At 47.7% G+C, this 17,884-nt stretch overlaps 1 protein-coding gene across 1 annotated transcript in view; it reads right to left on the bottom strand.

The window, feature by feature from the left end:
* The window catches only part of CCDC162P (coiled-coil domain containing 162), a 181,281-nt gene that overhangs the window by 26,232 nt on the left and 137,165 nt on the right, over positions 1-17,884 (bottom strand). The window contains 4 exon segments of the mRNA XM_058669314.1: positions 2,100-2,267; positions 3,132-3,185; positions 3,881-4,030; positions 11,599-11,708. Of these exon segments, the coding sequence (XP_058525297.1) occupies positions 2,100-2,267; positions 3,132-3,185; positions 3,881-4,030; positions 11,599-11,708 (482 nt within the window).

The following is a 17,884-nucleotide window of genomic DNA, read 5'->3' on the forward strand; positions in this document are numbered from 1 at the left end:
CCTTGCTTGTCAATAGCCAGGGGAGTCCATTTACTGTTAGGAGAGCAGTGAGTAGGACAGTAAAGAGGTTATAGGCAGAAATGTCCCCTGGGGAGGATCACTGAAAGACAATCCAAGAATTTTTCTTGCCAGCTTAAATCCAAGCAGAGTCTGGCCAGACCAGACACTAAGGATGAACCACTACCAAGAGCCCAATAAACAGACATAAAGCACAGGAAGGATTCAGGCTGGCTGTTTTTTTCCTTGGGCTATAGCAAAACACAAACATCCTGTCCTCCATAGCTTTTGGCTAACAGGTAATAATGACAGGTATAATAGTGGATCCAGTGCTATGCACTGTGCCATCTCCACCCACCCCCAAATCCATATGCCCACACTGTGACAGTAACCAGGGATACAGGATCTCCAGCAGGTAACTGAAATAAAGGCATAAGGGTAGGCTCTATGCCAGCGAGACTGGACATGTAAGAATGGGTAAAGAGATGGGGTGGCTCGTGGCACTGGCATCTCATATGGGTGCCAGTTTGTGTCCCAGCTGCTTCACTTTGATCTAGCTCTCTGCTTGTGGCCTGTGAGGGCAGTGGAGGACGGCTCTAGCCCTTGGGCTCCTTCACCTATGTGGCAGACCAGGAAGAAGCTCCTGGCGTTAGATCAACTCGGCTCTGATCACTTTGGCCCTTTGGGGGATGAATTAGAGGAGGGAAGATCCTCTTTCTCTGTTGCTCCTCTCTGTGAATCTAACTTTCAAATAAAATAAATAAATAAATACATTTTAAAAAAAATAAGAGGCAAAAAGAGAGCTCTTTTTTCCTCTGCCATGTGTGATGGCATAGCAAGAAGGCGGCCATTTGCAACGGATCATGACATGCACACCTCGGTCTCAGACTTGTAGCATCTGGAACCAGGAGGAAATGTCTGCCGTTTAAGCTACCCAGACTATGGTACTGGTTCAGGGAGCCTGAGCTAAGATGCTCAGGGTTCTTGAGGTGAGAGGCAGGTGCCACTGCAGGAAGATGGTGCCTTAGCAGAAAGCCAGCTGCTGCCACTCAGCACCTGACAGGGACCCTGGAGGAGAAAGGGGACCCCCTACCTTAAGAGTCTTGGTGGGATTCTGTTAGGGAAGTTGAGCATCTACTTATTTACCTAGGAACCCAAAGAAACTTAACGTATTTCTCAATTACCTCATGCCCAATTGCTTGCCAAAATCTTTTTCATTTTCTGTCTGCTCACCCCTCTCCTGCAACACTAGGCTGAGTGAATGGATTTTTGGCTTTGATCTTTTACATTTGCAAACACTTGTGCTTGGTAAGGAAGAGGAAATCTCCAATTCCATTGAATGACCATGCCCAAGGCATGGGAATAGAGAATAGCAGAGTGTGCCTAACTCTGGGGACTACTGTGGAGCCCCCAAGGGGGAGATAAGGAGGTACTTAGAGATAGGCTCTGGGGTGTATCCTACCATAGCAGGGAAGAGGAGGTAGAGGTGGAAAAAGCTGCAATTTTGCATGGTAGGTTAGTGCTGAAATTCACATCAGCAGGGCAATCGGACCAGGCTTCCCCAAAGCCTGTCATTGGCCTGGGGTATCTAACGTTGTTGGTGTCATCATCATTCATTGTCACGGTGCTTTCTGCGGGGTCTGCACTCAGAGGCCAGCTGCTCCCTACCGCTCAGTGTAAGCCCAAATATGGTGGGTATTACAAAAATGTCTGAGAACAGATTCAAACTCAGAGCCTGCCCAGCAAGCTCTCAGCAGGTGCCTGCCGCTTCCTTCCCCGTTTGGAGAGTCGCATTCAGACAGAACAGAGACAACAGCTGCGGGGAATTTTGAGCACAAACCCCTTTTCTCTCACCATAAAGGAGCTGACTACAAAGCCATCTGGCAGTAGAGCATTAAACATAAACTTCTCACGTAGTCCAAAAGTCAAAGTCCCCTAGGGAAAAGTCACAGCAGCAAGCCGTGGCTGAGGCTCCCACTGCAGTGAAAGCTGAGCTGAAAATCCTGGGGTCCAAGCACTTTGGGTTACCAAGTGTGCTGTATCCACTGATCCCTGGGGGCCCAGCCACCAGGCCGCCCACATGACTGGCACAGGACACTTACTTTGATGTGTAAACAGGTCACAAACAAAGCATGGACTAAGGCTCCGTACTCTTCCTGGACTTCTTTTCTAATCTGTGTATTGAGATTCAGATCCTCTTCTTCCATGTCAGTGAGTTGGGCTCTCGGAGCAGTGAGTTCCATGATGATCTCATGACTGAGCTCAGCCAGCTGGCGGCAGAAACCAACCAATACAAACACACCAGGGGACTTCAGAATGTTCATGGAAATTGTATATTAGGAAGAAGAAAGCTGGATTTCAGAAAAACTCTTTTGAATCAGAATAAATTTAGTTTTAAAATGTATCATCGATTTTGAATTTATTTGATAAGGCAGAGAGACAAAAAGAGAGGGAGAAAGGAGAGGGAGATTACACACTGATTCACTCCTCAGATCCCAGCCATAGCTAGAGATGGGCCAAAGTCAGGAACCAGGAGCTTAACTCAGGTTTCCATATGGATGGCAAGGATCCAACTACTTGAGCCATTGCCTGTTGCTCCCAAGGGTGTTTCATTAGCATGAGGCTGGAATTGGGAGTGGACCTGGGACTCCAGCCCAGGCATTCTGATATGGGATGTGGGTATGCCAAGTGCTTGTCTGTAAACTTCACTCTTAATTCCATTCCATGAGCTTTTGGAAGTAGGCTCGCTCATTCGTATATATGCATCTCTATTTCCACATATACATAAAATAAATTAGGAATTCCTACACACATGTCAACCTGCCTCCAAAGAAAACAATCACATTCCCCTTCCAAAATAACCAAAAACAAAAACAACAGCAAACACTCCAATACTAGAAAATCATAGAAATACAAAAGACAATTGAAGACAGAGAAGCCTGGTAAGGAAACCAGTCATAGGAACTCACAGAAAGTGGATACTGCTCCCAGGAAATGAATATTGTTCACCAGAAGTGGATACCACTCCCAGGGAATGGAAGCACAGCCCTGGGGTGTTTCAGCAAGAAGATTTTCCTGGACTTTGACAGGTAGCATGAGCAGATAGCTCTCAGCGCCAGTGGTCATGGACCTACCTGAGCAGCGCTGTCTTTGGGTGGATGTTGTCTTCTCTGCAGGACATCTAACTCCTGGGGAGGACAAGGCATGGAATGTTAGCGCGTCCTCTTCCAGAGGTGGCTCAGCTGCATGTGCTCAAGTGGAGGACTCAGTGACTGGTGTGTGTGGCGGGGGGAGTCAGGAGGGGCAGACCCAAGCCTCACTACTTGATGCATTCATGCAACATCTAATCTTTTTCACTAGTTCTTTCTCAGGTATAAACTACAGTGACATAAAACCTCTGATGCAGTCCATTTCAAAGCAGAGTGTGAGCCAGGGTCACTACAGCAACTCCTGGATTCCCCTCTACCTTCCCTGGCCCTGGCAGGGGGATGTCAATTTCAGGAAGTGTTACCTGGGAGACTTACCTACAAGTGCATCCCAAAGGTAGTGTTTACTCAAAGATCCTGGATTCTGTGTTGGACCAGGAGCAGCATATGGTGTCCAGGGCATGAAAATCAGCTACAACAAGCCTTTCCTGGATGGCCCAGTCTCTTAACTGCTCATCTCTGGCATGGTTAGATTGCAGGACCCAATTGAGGATGAGCCTTTTGCAGCTGGGACGTCCAGAGCCCAGAAAGGGAGCCAATGGGAAGAGCAGTTTGGAATGTATCAGTCCATGTCAAGTCTGGCTTAAGCACTTGTCTTTCTTGCCTCCTCTGAGCAAACCCCGGGGCCTCCCTGTGTACCTGCAGGTCCCCTGCAGTTCTCTTCTCTGTGACCCCACCTGTTCCTTCTGGCGCAGCCTCTGCCTCGCGTGCTGTAGCAGCTGCTCGTAGCACATGGAGTAGGTCTCGAAGCTGCTGCGCTCTCTCGCCATCACGTCACAACCCAGGGAAAGGAGGCAGGCCTTGAGATGGTCCTTTCTGAACGTGATCTGAAAAGGCAGAGGCCTGATTCCCAGCAGGTTCAGCCCAGTAGCCCCGCCAGGCCAGACTGCAGGACACATGGAGCCTTGGCTCACAAACATGCTTCCGTGTCCTGTCCACCCAGTGAGGTCAGCTCTGGCCTCGCAAGCCCCACCCCTCTTTCAAATGTGCTTTGCACATTTACAAGGCCAGGGGTCAGAACACTTGTGGAGGCCTGTGGACAAGGTGTAAATATTTAAACATTATAAATCCACTGACCTAGCCATTGAAATGCAAGCCTTAATTCTCCTATCTTGAGAGATGGACCTTCAAAGCAACCTGGTTTGAACTGGTTATTTTATTCTTTTTTAAAAAAGATTTCCTTGTATTTATTTGAAAAGCAAAGTTACACAGAGAGAAGAAGAGTGAAAAATAAAGAGAGAGTGAGAGAGAGATCTTCCAACCACTGGTTCATTCCCCAAATGGCCACATTTGGGGAATGAACCAGTGGCTGGGTCAGGTCAAAGCCAGGAGTCAGGAGACTGTTCCTGGTGTCCATTGTGAGTGCAGGGGCTCAAGCACTTGGCCCAGTCTCCACTGCTTTCCCAGGAGCATTAGCAGGGAGCTGGATTGAAGTAGAGTGGCCACAACTCAAGCTGGCACCCATACAGGATACCAGCTCTGCCAGTGGCAGCTCTACCTGCTTCACCACAACACTGTTCCATGAATTCATCCCTCCTGAGTGCACTCTGAGTTCTACCCCGTGGTGTGGTGACCTGCACAGAGCTGGTCCTGGAGCCAGAATTTACTATGTGATCCCCTTCTCTTCCCACCTCTGGACCCTGCCCAACTTCAGTTACACCCACACGGTAGCCCCTCAGCCACCTGGGAGGTCAGCTCTTACTCTGGTGGACTCAGAATTCCACACCTGGAGCATGCTACACACCTGGAGCATGTTCTGCAAGGCGGGTCAGAGCTGAGAGGACACATCTTGCAGGGCAGGGCAGTGCTGGAGGAGAGCTTGAGAGGAGTGGTCTGAAGTCTGGGAGGCCATCCTGCAGGGAACCCCTCTTTAAACTCCTCCTCTACTCCCAGTAGCAATGAATGAATTCTCCCGGCTCTGTCTCCAATGACCACACACCTCACTCAGGTGATTTCACTCTCTCTAGACACTGAGCCTACCCTGGGAACAGGTGACCCTTAAAGCACAGGGAAGACCATTCCTTCAAGGCTGGGCAGACCTACCCAATAAGGACCCGTGCACTTCTGGATCAGGAAGCATATCTGGGATTGCACACTGCCAAGTCCAAGATAAGGCCTGCACTCTGGCATCAACTGTGTGATACTTTCTTCCAGGGCTGGGCAGCTTCCAGCTCACTTGCAACCCTGCTAGAGAGGCCAGGCTGTGCTTGTCAGCTGAGGTGGTACTCCCAGGAAGACCACAGTCCTGTCTGTGCAACTTCAGCACCTCGCTGACCCCAAGGCATGCTGACGATGGGTTTCCAGGCAAGTGAGGGAGGCCAAGTGGGTGAGATGGTGAGCAGCAGTAGGACTGGGTGCAGTTGCCAATGGAATGATGACAGTGCTGAGTCACCCACTGTGGCTGGGGGGGATTCTGGAGAGAGGAAGGGCTGGTCAAGCCATGGCGAGCATTCTACACTTTTGTGCTTTTTGTCCCAGTTAATTGTACTTCCAGGAATTTATTTTTAGCAAATATTAAAAACTGTATGCAAGGGCCAGTGATGTGGCTCAGCTGGCTTATCCTACATCTTTAAGCACCAGCATCCGATATGGGCTCCAGTTTGTGTCCCGGCTGCTCCACGTCCCATCAGCTCTCTGCTTGTGACCTGGGAAGGTAGAGGAAAGTGGTCAAAGTCCTTGGGACCTTGCACACCCACAAAAGAGACCCAGAGGAAGTTCTTCACTCCTGGATTGGCCCAGCTCTGGCTGTTGCGACCATTTAGGAAGTGAACTAGTACACGGGAGATCTCTTTCTCCTTCTCTCTGTAAATCTGCCTTTCAGTTAAAAATCAAATCAGCATTTTAAAAAACAGGTGATAAAATTTGTGAGGAACTGTGTTGAAATGACAACAGTTTTTATCCATGAGTGGATGGGTGTGGGGCCTGGTGTGATTACCTAGTGGCTAAATCCTTGCTTTGCATCTGTCGGGATCCCATATGGGTGCTGGTTGATGTCCGGCTATACCACTTCCCATCCAGCTCCCTGCTGTGGCCTGGGAAAGCAGTCAAGGATGGCCCAAAGCCTTAGGATCCTGTACCTAAATGGGAGACCCAGAAGAAGCTCCTGGCTCCTGGCTTTGGATTGGCTCAGCTCTGGCCATTGTGGCCACTTGGGGAGTGAAGCAGTGGACAGGAGATCTTTCTCTCTGCATCTCCTTTTCTCTGTATATCTGGATTTACAATAAAAATAAACAAAGCTAAAAAAAACTCATGAGTGTGTTTTTTCTAGAATGCCATTTCCTTTTCTGGTACAGTATCATCATGGGAGTGAGGGGATGTTTCCGAAGGGTCATAAAACATTTGTGTTATTCCTTTACAAAGTTATTTGAAAGTTGTTTTTACTTGGAACAGAGAGAGAGAGAGAGAGAGAGAGAGAGAGCGAGCAAGCGATCATCTACTGGTTCACTCTCCAAACGCCCATGGCAACCAGGGCCAGGGTGGGCTGTAACTAAAAATCAGGAGCTCCCTAAGGCATCAGAGGAGGCTGGAATCACAGACAGAGCCAAGGGGCAAACCCAGGCACTTCCACCCCGGACACACATGTCCTGAGTGATAGCTTCACGGCCACACCAAATGCCTTCTGCCCCCATGTTATCTTTTGTGTGTGTGTGTGTCTTAGGAGGTTTATTCCAGCGGGGCATGTTATCTTTTTTTTTTTAAAGATTTATTTATTTTATTACAAAGTCAGATATACAGAGAGGAGGAGAGACAGAGAGGAAGATCTTCCATCCGAAGTTTCACTCCCCAAGTGACCGCAACAGCCGGTGCGTGCCGATCCGAAGCCGGGACCAGGAACCTCCTCCAGGTCTCCCACACGGGTGCAGGGTCCCAAAGCTTTGGGCCGTCCTCGACTGCTTTCCCAGGCCACAAGCAGGGAGCTGGATGGGAAGCGGAGCTGCTGGGATTAGAGCCGGCGCCCATATGGGATCCCGGGGCGTTCAAGGTGAGGACTTAAGCCGCTAGGCCACGCCGCCGGGTCCAGGGCATGTTATCTTTTTAATGCCATTTTCTACCACCTTTTTTGACTATTCCCCCCTCAGTAGGATTCAAATAATTACCTACAAGCATATCAAAATAAGTGCATCTTTTCATTAAAACATTGTCCCGCTTTTTATAAAGTCATCAACTCGATCAGTTTGGCAGGCTGCAGCTCTGCCTCAAGCCCCACAATCAGCAAGGAGATATTTCTGCTCCAGTGGCATCTTCCATGCGCACGGCAGCTAGGCAGACAGCTCAGCCTTCTGAAGCTTCCACCCCCATGGGCCCTCTTCAAAGCACCCCTTCAGTGGGGGTGGGATTAGGGCAGAGCCCCCGGATCCTGAGAAGTGAGCCAGCATCAGCCGTAATTCAGCTGCTGCTGATCCAAGGCCAAGAATCACAGAACTCTTGCTGCCTGACCTTAACTCTTATGTAGTCACGGGGCCAGGCTATGTGGATTTAGTGATAACCAACAAAACCCATCCCGGTCTGGCTGTGATGAAAGCCTGACGTCAGGAGAAGTCACGACATCATATCAGAGGCCAGCAAGCTGTGATCCATGACCTTTGTCTTGGGCCCAGAGTCCTTCCAGAGTCAGCCAGCCCACCTCAGTCCCATGACTGCACCCAGTCCTGGCCTCAAGTGCCTCTAGCATCCTGTCAGAAGAGTAAGCACTTCCCACACTGTGGTCACCATGGGCCCCTTGAATCTACAGAAGCCACACAGAGGCTTTCTGCCTGCTGCCTGAGCCAAGGCGACTCTGGTGTGTTTGTGTGACAGCAGGAGGAAGGAACGGTCAACCTTCTCCTCAAGTACCTCTGCTGAGGCCCCCCGAATGGACGCTGCATATGAGATGGAGGGAACGGGAGAGGGTGGACAACGCAGGTGCAGGGGCTAGGGTGGAGTGATGGGAAGCTGTGCTTAATTAGTGAGTGAGGGGGCAGGGGGCTTTAAGCAGTTTCCCCATGACCTTTTCGTACACCCTCCCTGCCCACATGCCCCCTTGCCCTGCCCAGGTGAGCTTGGGTCCTGGACACGGCACCTTTGGCCTCTTGGAAGCAGCATCTGGAGTCACCCATCGTTGCCTATTGCTCACTCAAACCCTAGTGGCTTCTGCCAGCACAAACCTGCCGTGAACTCTCCCACAGTATTTTATTTTATGAAGATTGCTCGGCCATTTGCTGCTGCCTTCTCCAGTCACTACGAATGTCATCTCAGCCTGTGTCAGGTGCAGCATGAACGCACTTCCTCTGCCTGGGTCCCCAGCCCAGCCCCAAAGTCAGACCCCTGACCTGGTTTTGTCCGGCAACAGCACTGCCTTGCACTGCCCCAAGTCCATCACCAAGCCCAAGCTGGATGTGATGGGCAGCTGTGGCCAGAAGAGCCCCCAGAAGGCCAGGGTTGGGAACAACATAAGCACCAGACATTGTTCTGGCAGAACCAGCTCCGTGGCCTGCTGGGAGCAAGAGTGCACTTGTGTGTATGTTCTACCTTGATATCCCCCAGGATCATTCATCTACATGTGGGTACACGAGTGCTCGAGGATGCTGACTGTACATGCACCTGTGCTGATAACAACATTCCAGGGACTTCCTATGGAGGCTGGGATACAACGTGGATGCCTGATGCCACCATTCATTCAGCATCTAGCCCAGCATGTCAACCTCCTTTACAGGGTCCTGCTGTGAACCCTTCTTGCTCTGCCAGCTCTCCCCTGCCACTTGTCATCTGGTCAACTCTTACTTGAGATTTGAGACCAGGCTTCAAAAACACCTCCTCCAGGAAACCCTCTCTATTTCCTGCCCTCTACCTGGGTTGTGTCTCACATGCTCTGTGTGCGCTCCTTGAGCATGCCAAATGCCTGTTACCTGACATGGCAGGTTCACTTAACTGTCTCCAGGAGTCGAGGGCAAGGACTGTTTATTCTTATTGTCTTTAGTAAAGTGCTGGGGAAAAAAAAGTAGGAAATCTGTAAACACTTGCTGGATGAAGGAAAAGGGTCCTGCAACTCACAACATAAATGATTGAGGTTCTGATTTGTAAGAGCAGTCTCTAAGTTCAGGCTAGTGTGTTTGGCAAGAAATTTTCAGCAAGGTTTCAGCACTGATTAGGAAAGGCTGGTTTCCTAGGACAAAGCAAAATCACTGGAAACCAATACAGGGCCAAGAAGAATTGGGTTGGGACTGGTGTTGTGGCACAGTAAGTGAAACTAGCACCCCTTAGAAGCGCTACTTCAAGGCCGGCCGCTCTACCTTGGATCCAGCTCCCTGCTAATGCACCTGGGAAGCAGCAGAGGACTGCTCAGGTGCTTGGGTCCCTGTACCCACATGGAGACCCAGATGGAGTCTGTGCTCCTGGATTTGACTTTGTCCAGCCTTGGTGGTTGTGACCATTTGGGGAGTGAACCACTGCATACAAGATTTCTCTCTGTCACTTTTTCCAAACAATCAATAAGTCCTTCACAAATTTTATTTGAAAAGAATTTTTATTTCCCCCACAATGAGTCATAGAATTGTAATCCTACCAAGGAGCCACTGGCCAGGAAGAAAGTCTCTAAACTATCTAGCCCATCACATACATATGTGTGTCCCATCCACATTGGTGGAACAGCCTGAGAAAGCTCTATAGACCTTTCTGGGTGTTTCATGCCTGGTCTATTAGTGTTAACAGCATTAACTAGATAATAGGCTTTTGGTCCACACACATTAAAAAGTGATTTTTTGGAGCAGGTGTTGGACACAGTGAGCCACAGTGGGCTTTGGACGCCCACATTCCATGTCTGAGTGCCTGCATTCGAGGCCTACATCCACTTCCAATTCCAGCCTCACCGCCACCTCTGAGGTGTGCAGTAGCAGGAAGCTGCATCGGAAGTACAGGCAAGAGTGAATCCCAGGCACCCAGATTTAGCACGCAGGTGTCTGGTGTGTTGGATTAACCTGCTGCACCATAGTGCCTGCCCTTAAACCACTTAGTGATCCTAAAAGCTCTGTTTCGTCAAAATAGTCACATGTATCAATCTTCCTGCCTTTCCAGCAGATTCTTTTGATTTATCAAGGCACTTCTTGCCAAGGACTGGGGGCCCGTGCAGCCAGGAAAGCCACCATCTGCAATGCCAGCATCCTATATGGGCACCAGTTCACGTCCTGGTTGCTCCACTCCCAATCCAGCTCCCTGTTAATGTGCCTGAGAAAAGCAGCAGAATATGACTCAAGCACTTGGGCCCCTGCCACCTATGTGGGAGAACTGGAAGAAGCTCCTAGCTTCTCGCTTTGGCTTAGTACAGCGCTGGCTGTTGTAGCCATCTGGGGAGTGAACCAGTGGACGAAAGATTTCTCTCTCCCCTCTCCCACTGTCTTATTCTTCCTCAACTATTGCTTGCAAATAGATAGAAATAAATCTTAAAAAATTCCAAGGACTGTGTATACGTATATGTTCATGTATGATATACGTACTATTGCTACATACGTTGTTATAAGGAATTGTTGTAGATTTAAATATTCTTTTCTGAAAGATCACAGATAGAAAACTGTACATGCTGGTTTTCTCGCTGAAGAGAACTTGGCTTGTGGAAGGGAGAGAATGTTATCTTTCTGTGCTGATGATGGGTTTCTTTCTTTTTTTTTTCTTTGCCATATTGGATACTTACACAATATTTTATAGGTAGTGATATTATAGGCTTTTTTTTTAAAGATTTATTCATTTTTATTGGAAAGCCGGATATACAGAGAGGAGGAGAGACAGAGAGGAAGATCTTCCATCCGATGATTCACTCCCCAAGTGAGCCGCAACGGCCAGTGCTGTGCTGATCCGAAGCCGGGAACCAGGAACCTCTTCCAGGTCTTCCACACGGGTGCAGGGTCCCAAAGATTTGAACCGTCCTCGACTGCTTTCCCAGGCCACAAGCAGGGAGCTGGATGGGAAGTGGAGCTGCCGGGATTAGAACAGGCGCCCATATGGGATCCCGGGGCGTTCAAGGTGAGGACTTTAGCCACTAGGCCACTGTGCCGGGCCCGATATTATAGGCTTTAGGTTTTTCTTTTTTTTCAATGTTTTATACTAATAAATGAACAACAGGAAATTTTTCTAAAAATTGACTTCCTCAGCAATACTCTCTAGGGTGACTTTAAAACACTAACCTCATTAGTAATCAGTCAACAAAGGTGTGCTACTTACTCAGATCCTTACAAGGAGTCAGTCTTTTTCCAAAAAGAAAATAACAAATAATTACTTGTTGGGGGTTCGGCCTCAGTATTCCCCTCATCATTCTTGGGGAGTAAGAGAAGTATTAGGAGATAGGTTAAATGCAAAAGTAGTCTTTATTTGGGTTGCTGTGAAGAAATGTAAAGCAAAACCGGCTTGACAAATGGCCCATACCTACCTCTGGCCCACTGTCTTCGCAGTTCTCCATTCATCGCTGTACAAATTTTTCAACTATTTGTGGGCTGGAGATGGGAAAGTTGTCTGTCATGCCTTGGTGTTTCCAGAGATCTAGGGAGAAAAGCCACATCAATACTAGCATCACAAAAGCACAGAACAATCACTGGTGGATGAGGAATGGCAACTCCTCGGGGTGCAGCCCAAGTGTTACTTTAAAGGCACAGTGGACTCAGGGAGGGAGCTGAGGATTCAGAAGCCGACTGAACATGCAGCCATCTCCAATGAGATGTCTAGTGAAAAGATTTGGAAAAGCGTCTTTGAACTCAAATGAGTTGTTGTCATCACTAAAACCCCTCCAAACTGAATGTTGGTATTGAGCCTACACAACATCTATTTTCCTTAAGCCTACACATGCATCTGAATAATTATTTTGGTTTAACACAGCTATCCGAAATAAATGAAGATGTATTTGTTTACAAATGCCACAGGGCAAAAAAGCCATGTAAATATTTAGTAATTTTAAAGAGAGGAGAAAATTTGAAAGTGAGAAGATGGCGTCACGTATTAGAAATGTTAATAGGAGCTGACACGGGGGTGAAACCGACAGCCACCGCTTACAGGGCTGGCATCCCGCGCGGGTGCTGGTCTGTGTTCTGGCTGCTCCACTTCCAATCCAGCTCCCTGCTGATACACCTGGAAAAAGGTGGAGGATGGTTCAAGTTTACATGCATGTGGGAGTTTCAGAAGCAGCTCCTGGTTTCAGTTTGGCTAAGATCTGGCCAAAGTACGACGTGAATCAATGCATGGCAGATCTCTCTCTATCACTGTGCCTTTCTTTTTTAAAGAATTATTATTTATTTTTATTTCAAAGTCAGATATACAGAGAGGAGGTGTTGTGGGCTAAGGAGTTGATTAGTTCTCCTTGGGCTGGGCAGGAGCAGGAACTGGGCTTGTGGCTAAAAATACCTAGACTAATTGGACTCAGCAGTATCCAATTTCCTGGCTAAATGAGAATGTGTGTGTGTGGGGGGAGAGTATATAAGGAGAGGTGAAGGAGCAATAAAGGGAGACTTCCCAGAAACTTCTACCATCACTGGTCCCCTGTTGGTGCTTCATCCCCAGACCCTCTCCCCGTCCATGTTACTGTCTCTGCTGGTCGGAGCAAGGAGGAGAAACAGAGAGGAAGATCTTCATTCCAATGATTCACTCTCCAGCTGACTGCAATGGCCGGTGCTGAGTTGATCTGAAGCCAGGCGCCAGGAACTTCCTCCAGGTCTCCCACGTGGGTGCAGGGTCCCAAGACTTTGGGCCGTCCTCGACTGCTTTCCCAGGCCACAAGCAGGGAGCTAGATGGGAAGTGGAGCTGCTGGGATTAGAACCAGCACCCATATGGGATTCCGGCGCATTCAAAGGGAGGACTTTAGCCTCTAGGCAACCGTGTCGGGCCCCACTCTACCTTTCAAATATATTAAAAAAATTTTTTTTAATAAATGTTAAGAACTGAGAGGTGGCCCGTGAATTTTTAACTCAAAACAAAGACAGAGCAAAACACAGCAGACATAGGGGAAAGAGTTATCTGTAACTTTACTTATGGCAGCAACAGCTATGTGTCCGCTGCTTAGCAACTGACCATATAACCAGCACAAGAGCATGCAGCTGGGAGAAAGAGAAGGATTCCTCCAACTGCTGGTAGGAAAAAAGCCATCGGTTGCTAAGTATAAAAGAGACAAGGGAGAAAACAGTGGGTATTCAATGATACATCTTATACAAATATGGTCAAGAGGGAGGCTCTCTCTTAAGTCCACTCAGGGTCATGGCTCCAAAACTTCCTCTTTCTTCGATGTCATTATTCTTACCTAAGGCTTTCTTTTTTGTTGTTGTTGTAATGTTTTTATTTTGAATTTTTGAATTTTGTGGTGCAGTTTCATATACACCTAAGGCTTTCACAATGCACCTGGTGTTTTCCTCAGAACCCCCTCCCCCACCACCTGTGGCCTCAGGAGTTTTCATTTTTTAAAAGCTCAACTCCCAGGAAGAGACATCTACATTTACACTGCCTTCAACTTCTCAGATTCCTTCTTTTATTTTTAAAAAGAGATTGATTTATTTATATTATTCGAAAGGCAGAGTCACAGAGAGGCAGAGACTGAGAGAAGAGACATCTTCCATCATTTGGTTCATTCCATAAATGGCTACAACCATTCGCACAAGGCCATGCCAACAGCCTTGGAGCTTCATCTGAGATGAAGCTCCCGCATGGGTAGCCAGGACCCAAATACTTGGGTCATCTTCTGCTTTCTCAGGTGTACTAGCTAGGAATAAGGATTGAAGGTAGAGCAGCTGAGGCGGGAACAGAGCTCAAGTGGAATGCTGGCTCAGGAACACTCTGATTCCACCTTGTATTCACCCCCTCCACTCTACTGAAGTGAGTTTTGTCATAAATACCAGCAATTTCCACATGATGACTGCAAGTAGTTATACTTGCTAACAGCATTTCACGTTCATTTGTCACTTCCTCCAGTAGACTTGAGACATCACCATGTCCTGGTTGTCCTCCCACCTCAGTGTCTGCTTCTTCTGGGTCTCTTCTGCTGGTTCCCCGTGCCCCTCCCCTAGCTTTTGTCATCAGACTGTCCCAGAACTCAGTTCTTGCCCCACCTCCTTGGTTCTGTCTATTCTCTTCCCTCACTTCCCTTCCTGTCACAGTTAGACACAAGGGGACTTTGAAATGTTCATGGAAAGGGGGAACTAAAACACTAGCTTATTCAGGTACAAAAAAAGTTGGAATCTTTTTGAAGTCTTTTTGGTAACATGCATCTTTCATGAACTCTTTGGAGCCCTTTCATACCATTTGTGTGCTGACCACATCTCTCAGATGTCTAGATGGCATGTAAGTCTTTACCCGTGCATAATCAAAGGGCCACTTTCTGCCTCCTCCCAACCCCCTGCATTGCAACTGGCTTTACCTACAGGCCATCCATCTCAGCTGATGGGAGTTTTCTTCTCCTACTGGTGCAGGTAAAAAAAAAAAAAAAAAAAAATATATATATATATATATATACATATGTATATATATATACACACACATATAAAGTATATGTGTGTGTATATATACATATACATACATACACACACATATATAAATCTATATCTTGATTCTTCTCTTCTCCAACACCCAACCTTTAGTGCCTCCTTCACAATACACCTGGAAGCTGGCCAATGATTGCTTCTTCTGCTGCTAATCTTGTCTATGTCACCATCTCTCTTTACTCGGATCACTGTACAGCCTCCAAACATCCTGTCCATCCTTGCTCCCGTCTTCGCTCAGGGCCCGCTCTCAACCCAGCAGCCAGAAAATGTCACTCTGTCTAGACTGGGCTCCCCATTGCTTTCAGTGCCTTGCGTGATCTGTTCTCCCCCCACCCCACTCTCCCTGACCTCATGTTCTACCCTTCCCCACACTCTTTCTCTACCAGCTGCACCTGAGTCTTTGCTGTTTCTTAGACACGGCAGGCATGCTATCTGCTCATGGCCTTTAGACAGGCTCTTATTCTTTCTAGAGTACCCTTTCTCCATATGGCCTCACAGCTAAATCTCTCATCTTCTTCAAACCTTTGCTGGAAACACTGCTAACTCTGACTTAACCTCCTCACCCTAATTAAAACTGTGGTGTGTGCCACATCAACCTCCTTACTCCGTTTTTTTCCTATTTATGTTAAGTGCCCATTATTTATCACCTGCTAAAGATAGTCACCTGACATAGCAGGTGCTTAGCAGTTACTAAATGAATGAATTACTATATGCATAAATAATATATGTAACAAGTAAAATCTTTCCATATTCATACATGCAACTAATACATAAAAGTGGCTACAGATAGGTGGCAAAACAGTGGGCAAGAGTCCATGGTGGCAATATTATACGTTGTATACAAAAATGGATGTATGTGTTTTGTCTGAAAACATTGGAATTAAAAGTCTATTTTATTTGGAAATCCATGCATCTTGTTTTCATGGTACATAATTTTCACAAAGTTTTTGCATGGATTCCAAATTTTTGTTGCCTTTCAAATAAATGAATAAGCAGTATTTTTAATTTTTTACTTATTATTTACTAAAATCAAAAACAACGTGGCCATGCAGAACAGTGCACTGTTGTAGGTACTCCCTGTTTGCAGCACGGAAGAGCTGAAGCATGTGAAAGTGTACATCGCATTGGGAAGAACTGGGTGAATCAGGCTTACTCCCCAGGAAAGTCTTGAAAAGCAGAGTGCTATGGCCGGGGAAGTAGGAGTCAAGCCCCATCTAGCTCCCTCTCCTGCAATGGGGCAGTTGGCCAAAAGCCAGAACACCTGCTAGCTGACTCCCCATCCCAGCAGCTTCTCATTTTGGAGAGATTTCCTACTCAGTGTGCTCAGGTATTTTGAGCGGACACTCAGCAAGCACACAAGATGAAGCCGAGGCACCGACAGCCTAGCCACGTGGCTATGACAGAGCTGGAGCCACATCGTAGGCACATTTCAGTTACATCTGCTGGCTTTGAGCATTGGAGACTCCACATTTGTAGGATTGGTTGCTTTTTGTAATAGACCCATGAGTCTGGTTTTGTTTTCTGTTTAGGAAATGAATGTGGGAAGACCCACAGCCACTGTCACAGCTGGGTGAAGGGGAAAAGCAGCCAGAAGCCCACACTTCTTCAGATGTTTAATCTTACAAACTCCCACAGGCAGTTTTCTGGAGAGGAAGCCTCATACCTTTCCCAGGGCTCGATGAGAGCTGGTGTCTGACTCACAGAGGGGCCTGATGAGGCCCACGTCTGTCACATATCTCCAGCGTGGGGCCCATCACCTGGCAATATTCCCCAGATCCAGTTTGGGGGTTAGCTCCAGGCCCAGCCAAAAGGGAAAATGTTTCATCAGAGCACTGGGCAGATTCCTCACTGGCTCAGGTGCAGACAGGTGCATCTGCAGGCAGCAGCTGGGAGAGCCTGGGAGAATGGGATTATCAGTTGTCCCTTAATGTGGCTGGTGTGTGTGTGTGTAGGCAGGGTGGGAGCAGGTGGTGGCTGTCGCCCCTTTAAGGTGAAGCTGTGGTTTTGTTGGAAACAAGGGGCAGGCAGCACACTGGAGGTTGCCTGAGGATTCTGCTCTCACCCTCACGGTTTGCAGGCCACTTGACTTTTCCTCCCTTCTCCCATGAGCAGCCCGCCCCCAATCCAACCTCCTCCGTCTAGGAAGGATCTCTGGGCTGGGTAACATCTCATTTCCCTAACAAGCACTTGCTGTCCGTGCCAGAGTGGTCTCTGGGTTCCAAGCCACAGCAGAACTGAAACCTGAAGGCAGCCAACTGCCAATCAAGGTTGCTCACCACAGCAACCAGAATCTCAACCAGTGCACGTCAGTGTCTTGCACTCCTGGGTTTTCAAATGCCTCCCCAAGACACGAGTTTCCTGAGTTCATAATAAATATTCCCCCCCAAGGGAGCAAGGGGTTGTGTAGTCAAATGAATGTGAAAAACATGACCTATTCTTTTCACCTTGGAAATACATCATACACAGTAAGTTACAGCTCCAAAGTTCGCCTCAGGGAGATTCTAAATGTTACCTGCCTAAGCTGGCCAAACCAATTTTTACAAAAACCAAACCTTTCTCGAGGGGGCAGTGTTGTGGTACAGCAAGTTGTTACCCACTGTGATACTGCTATCCCATGCAGCACCAGTTTGAGTCCTGTCTGCTCCACTTCTGATCCAGTTCCCTGCTAATATACCTAGGAAGGCAGTAGAGGATGGTCCCAGGGCTTGGGCCCCCGCATCCATGTGGGAAACAGATGCAGTTCCAGGCTTCTGGTTTCAGTCTAGGCCAGCCCCCAGCCAATTGCAGTCATTTGGGAAGTGAACCAGTGGATAGAGTTCTCTCCTTCTTCCTGTCTGTGTAACTCTGTCTTTCAAATAAGTAAAATAAACTTTTCTTTAAAAAAATATTAAACCTCCATTACACCTAAAAATGCATTATAAAAATTCTCCCAAGCCTATCAAGACTGAGATTTAGTTTATGAGCCCAAAAAGTCAGTTAAATTAGGGCCTGGCATGGTAGCCTAGTGGCTGAAGTCCTTGCCTTGCTTCTGGCTTCAGATCAGCTCAGCTCCAGCCATTGCAGCTGCTTGGGTAGTGAACCATCGGATGAAAGATCTTCCTCTGTCTCTCCTCCTCTCTGTATATTTGACTTTCCAATAAAAATAAACAAAGAAAAAAAAAGTCAGTTAAACTAGAGAATGCTCTGTAAGTGACCTG

This window comes from Ochotona princeps, chromosome 1 (genome assembly GCF_030435755.1).
Source record: "Ochotona princeps isolate mOchPri1 chromosome 1, mOchPri1.hap1, whole genome shotgun sequence".
In the NCBI taxonomy this organism is placed as follows: domain Eukaryota; kingdom Metazoa; phylum Chordata; class Mammalia; order Lagomorpha; family Ochotonidae; genus Ochotona; species Ochotona princeps.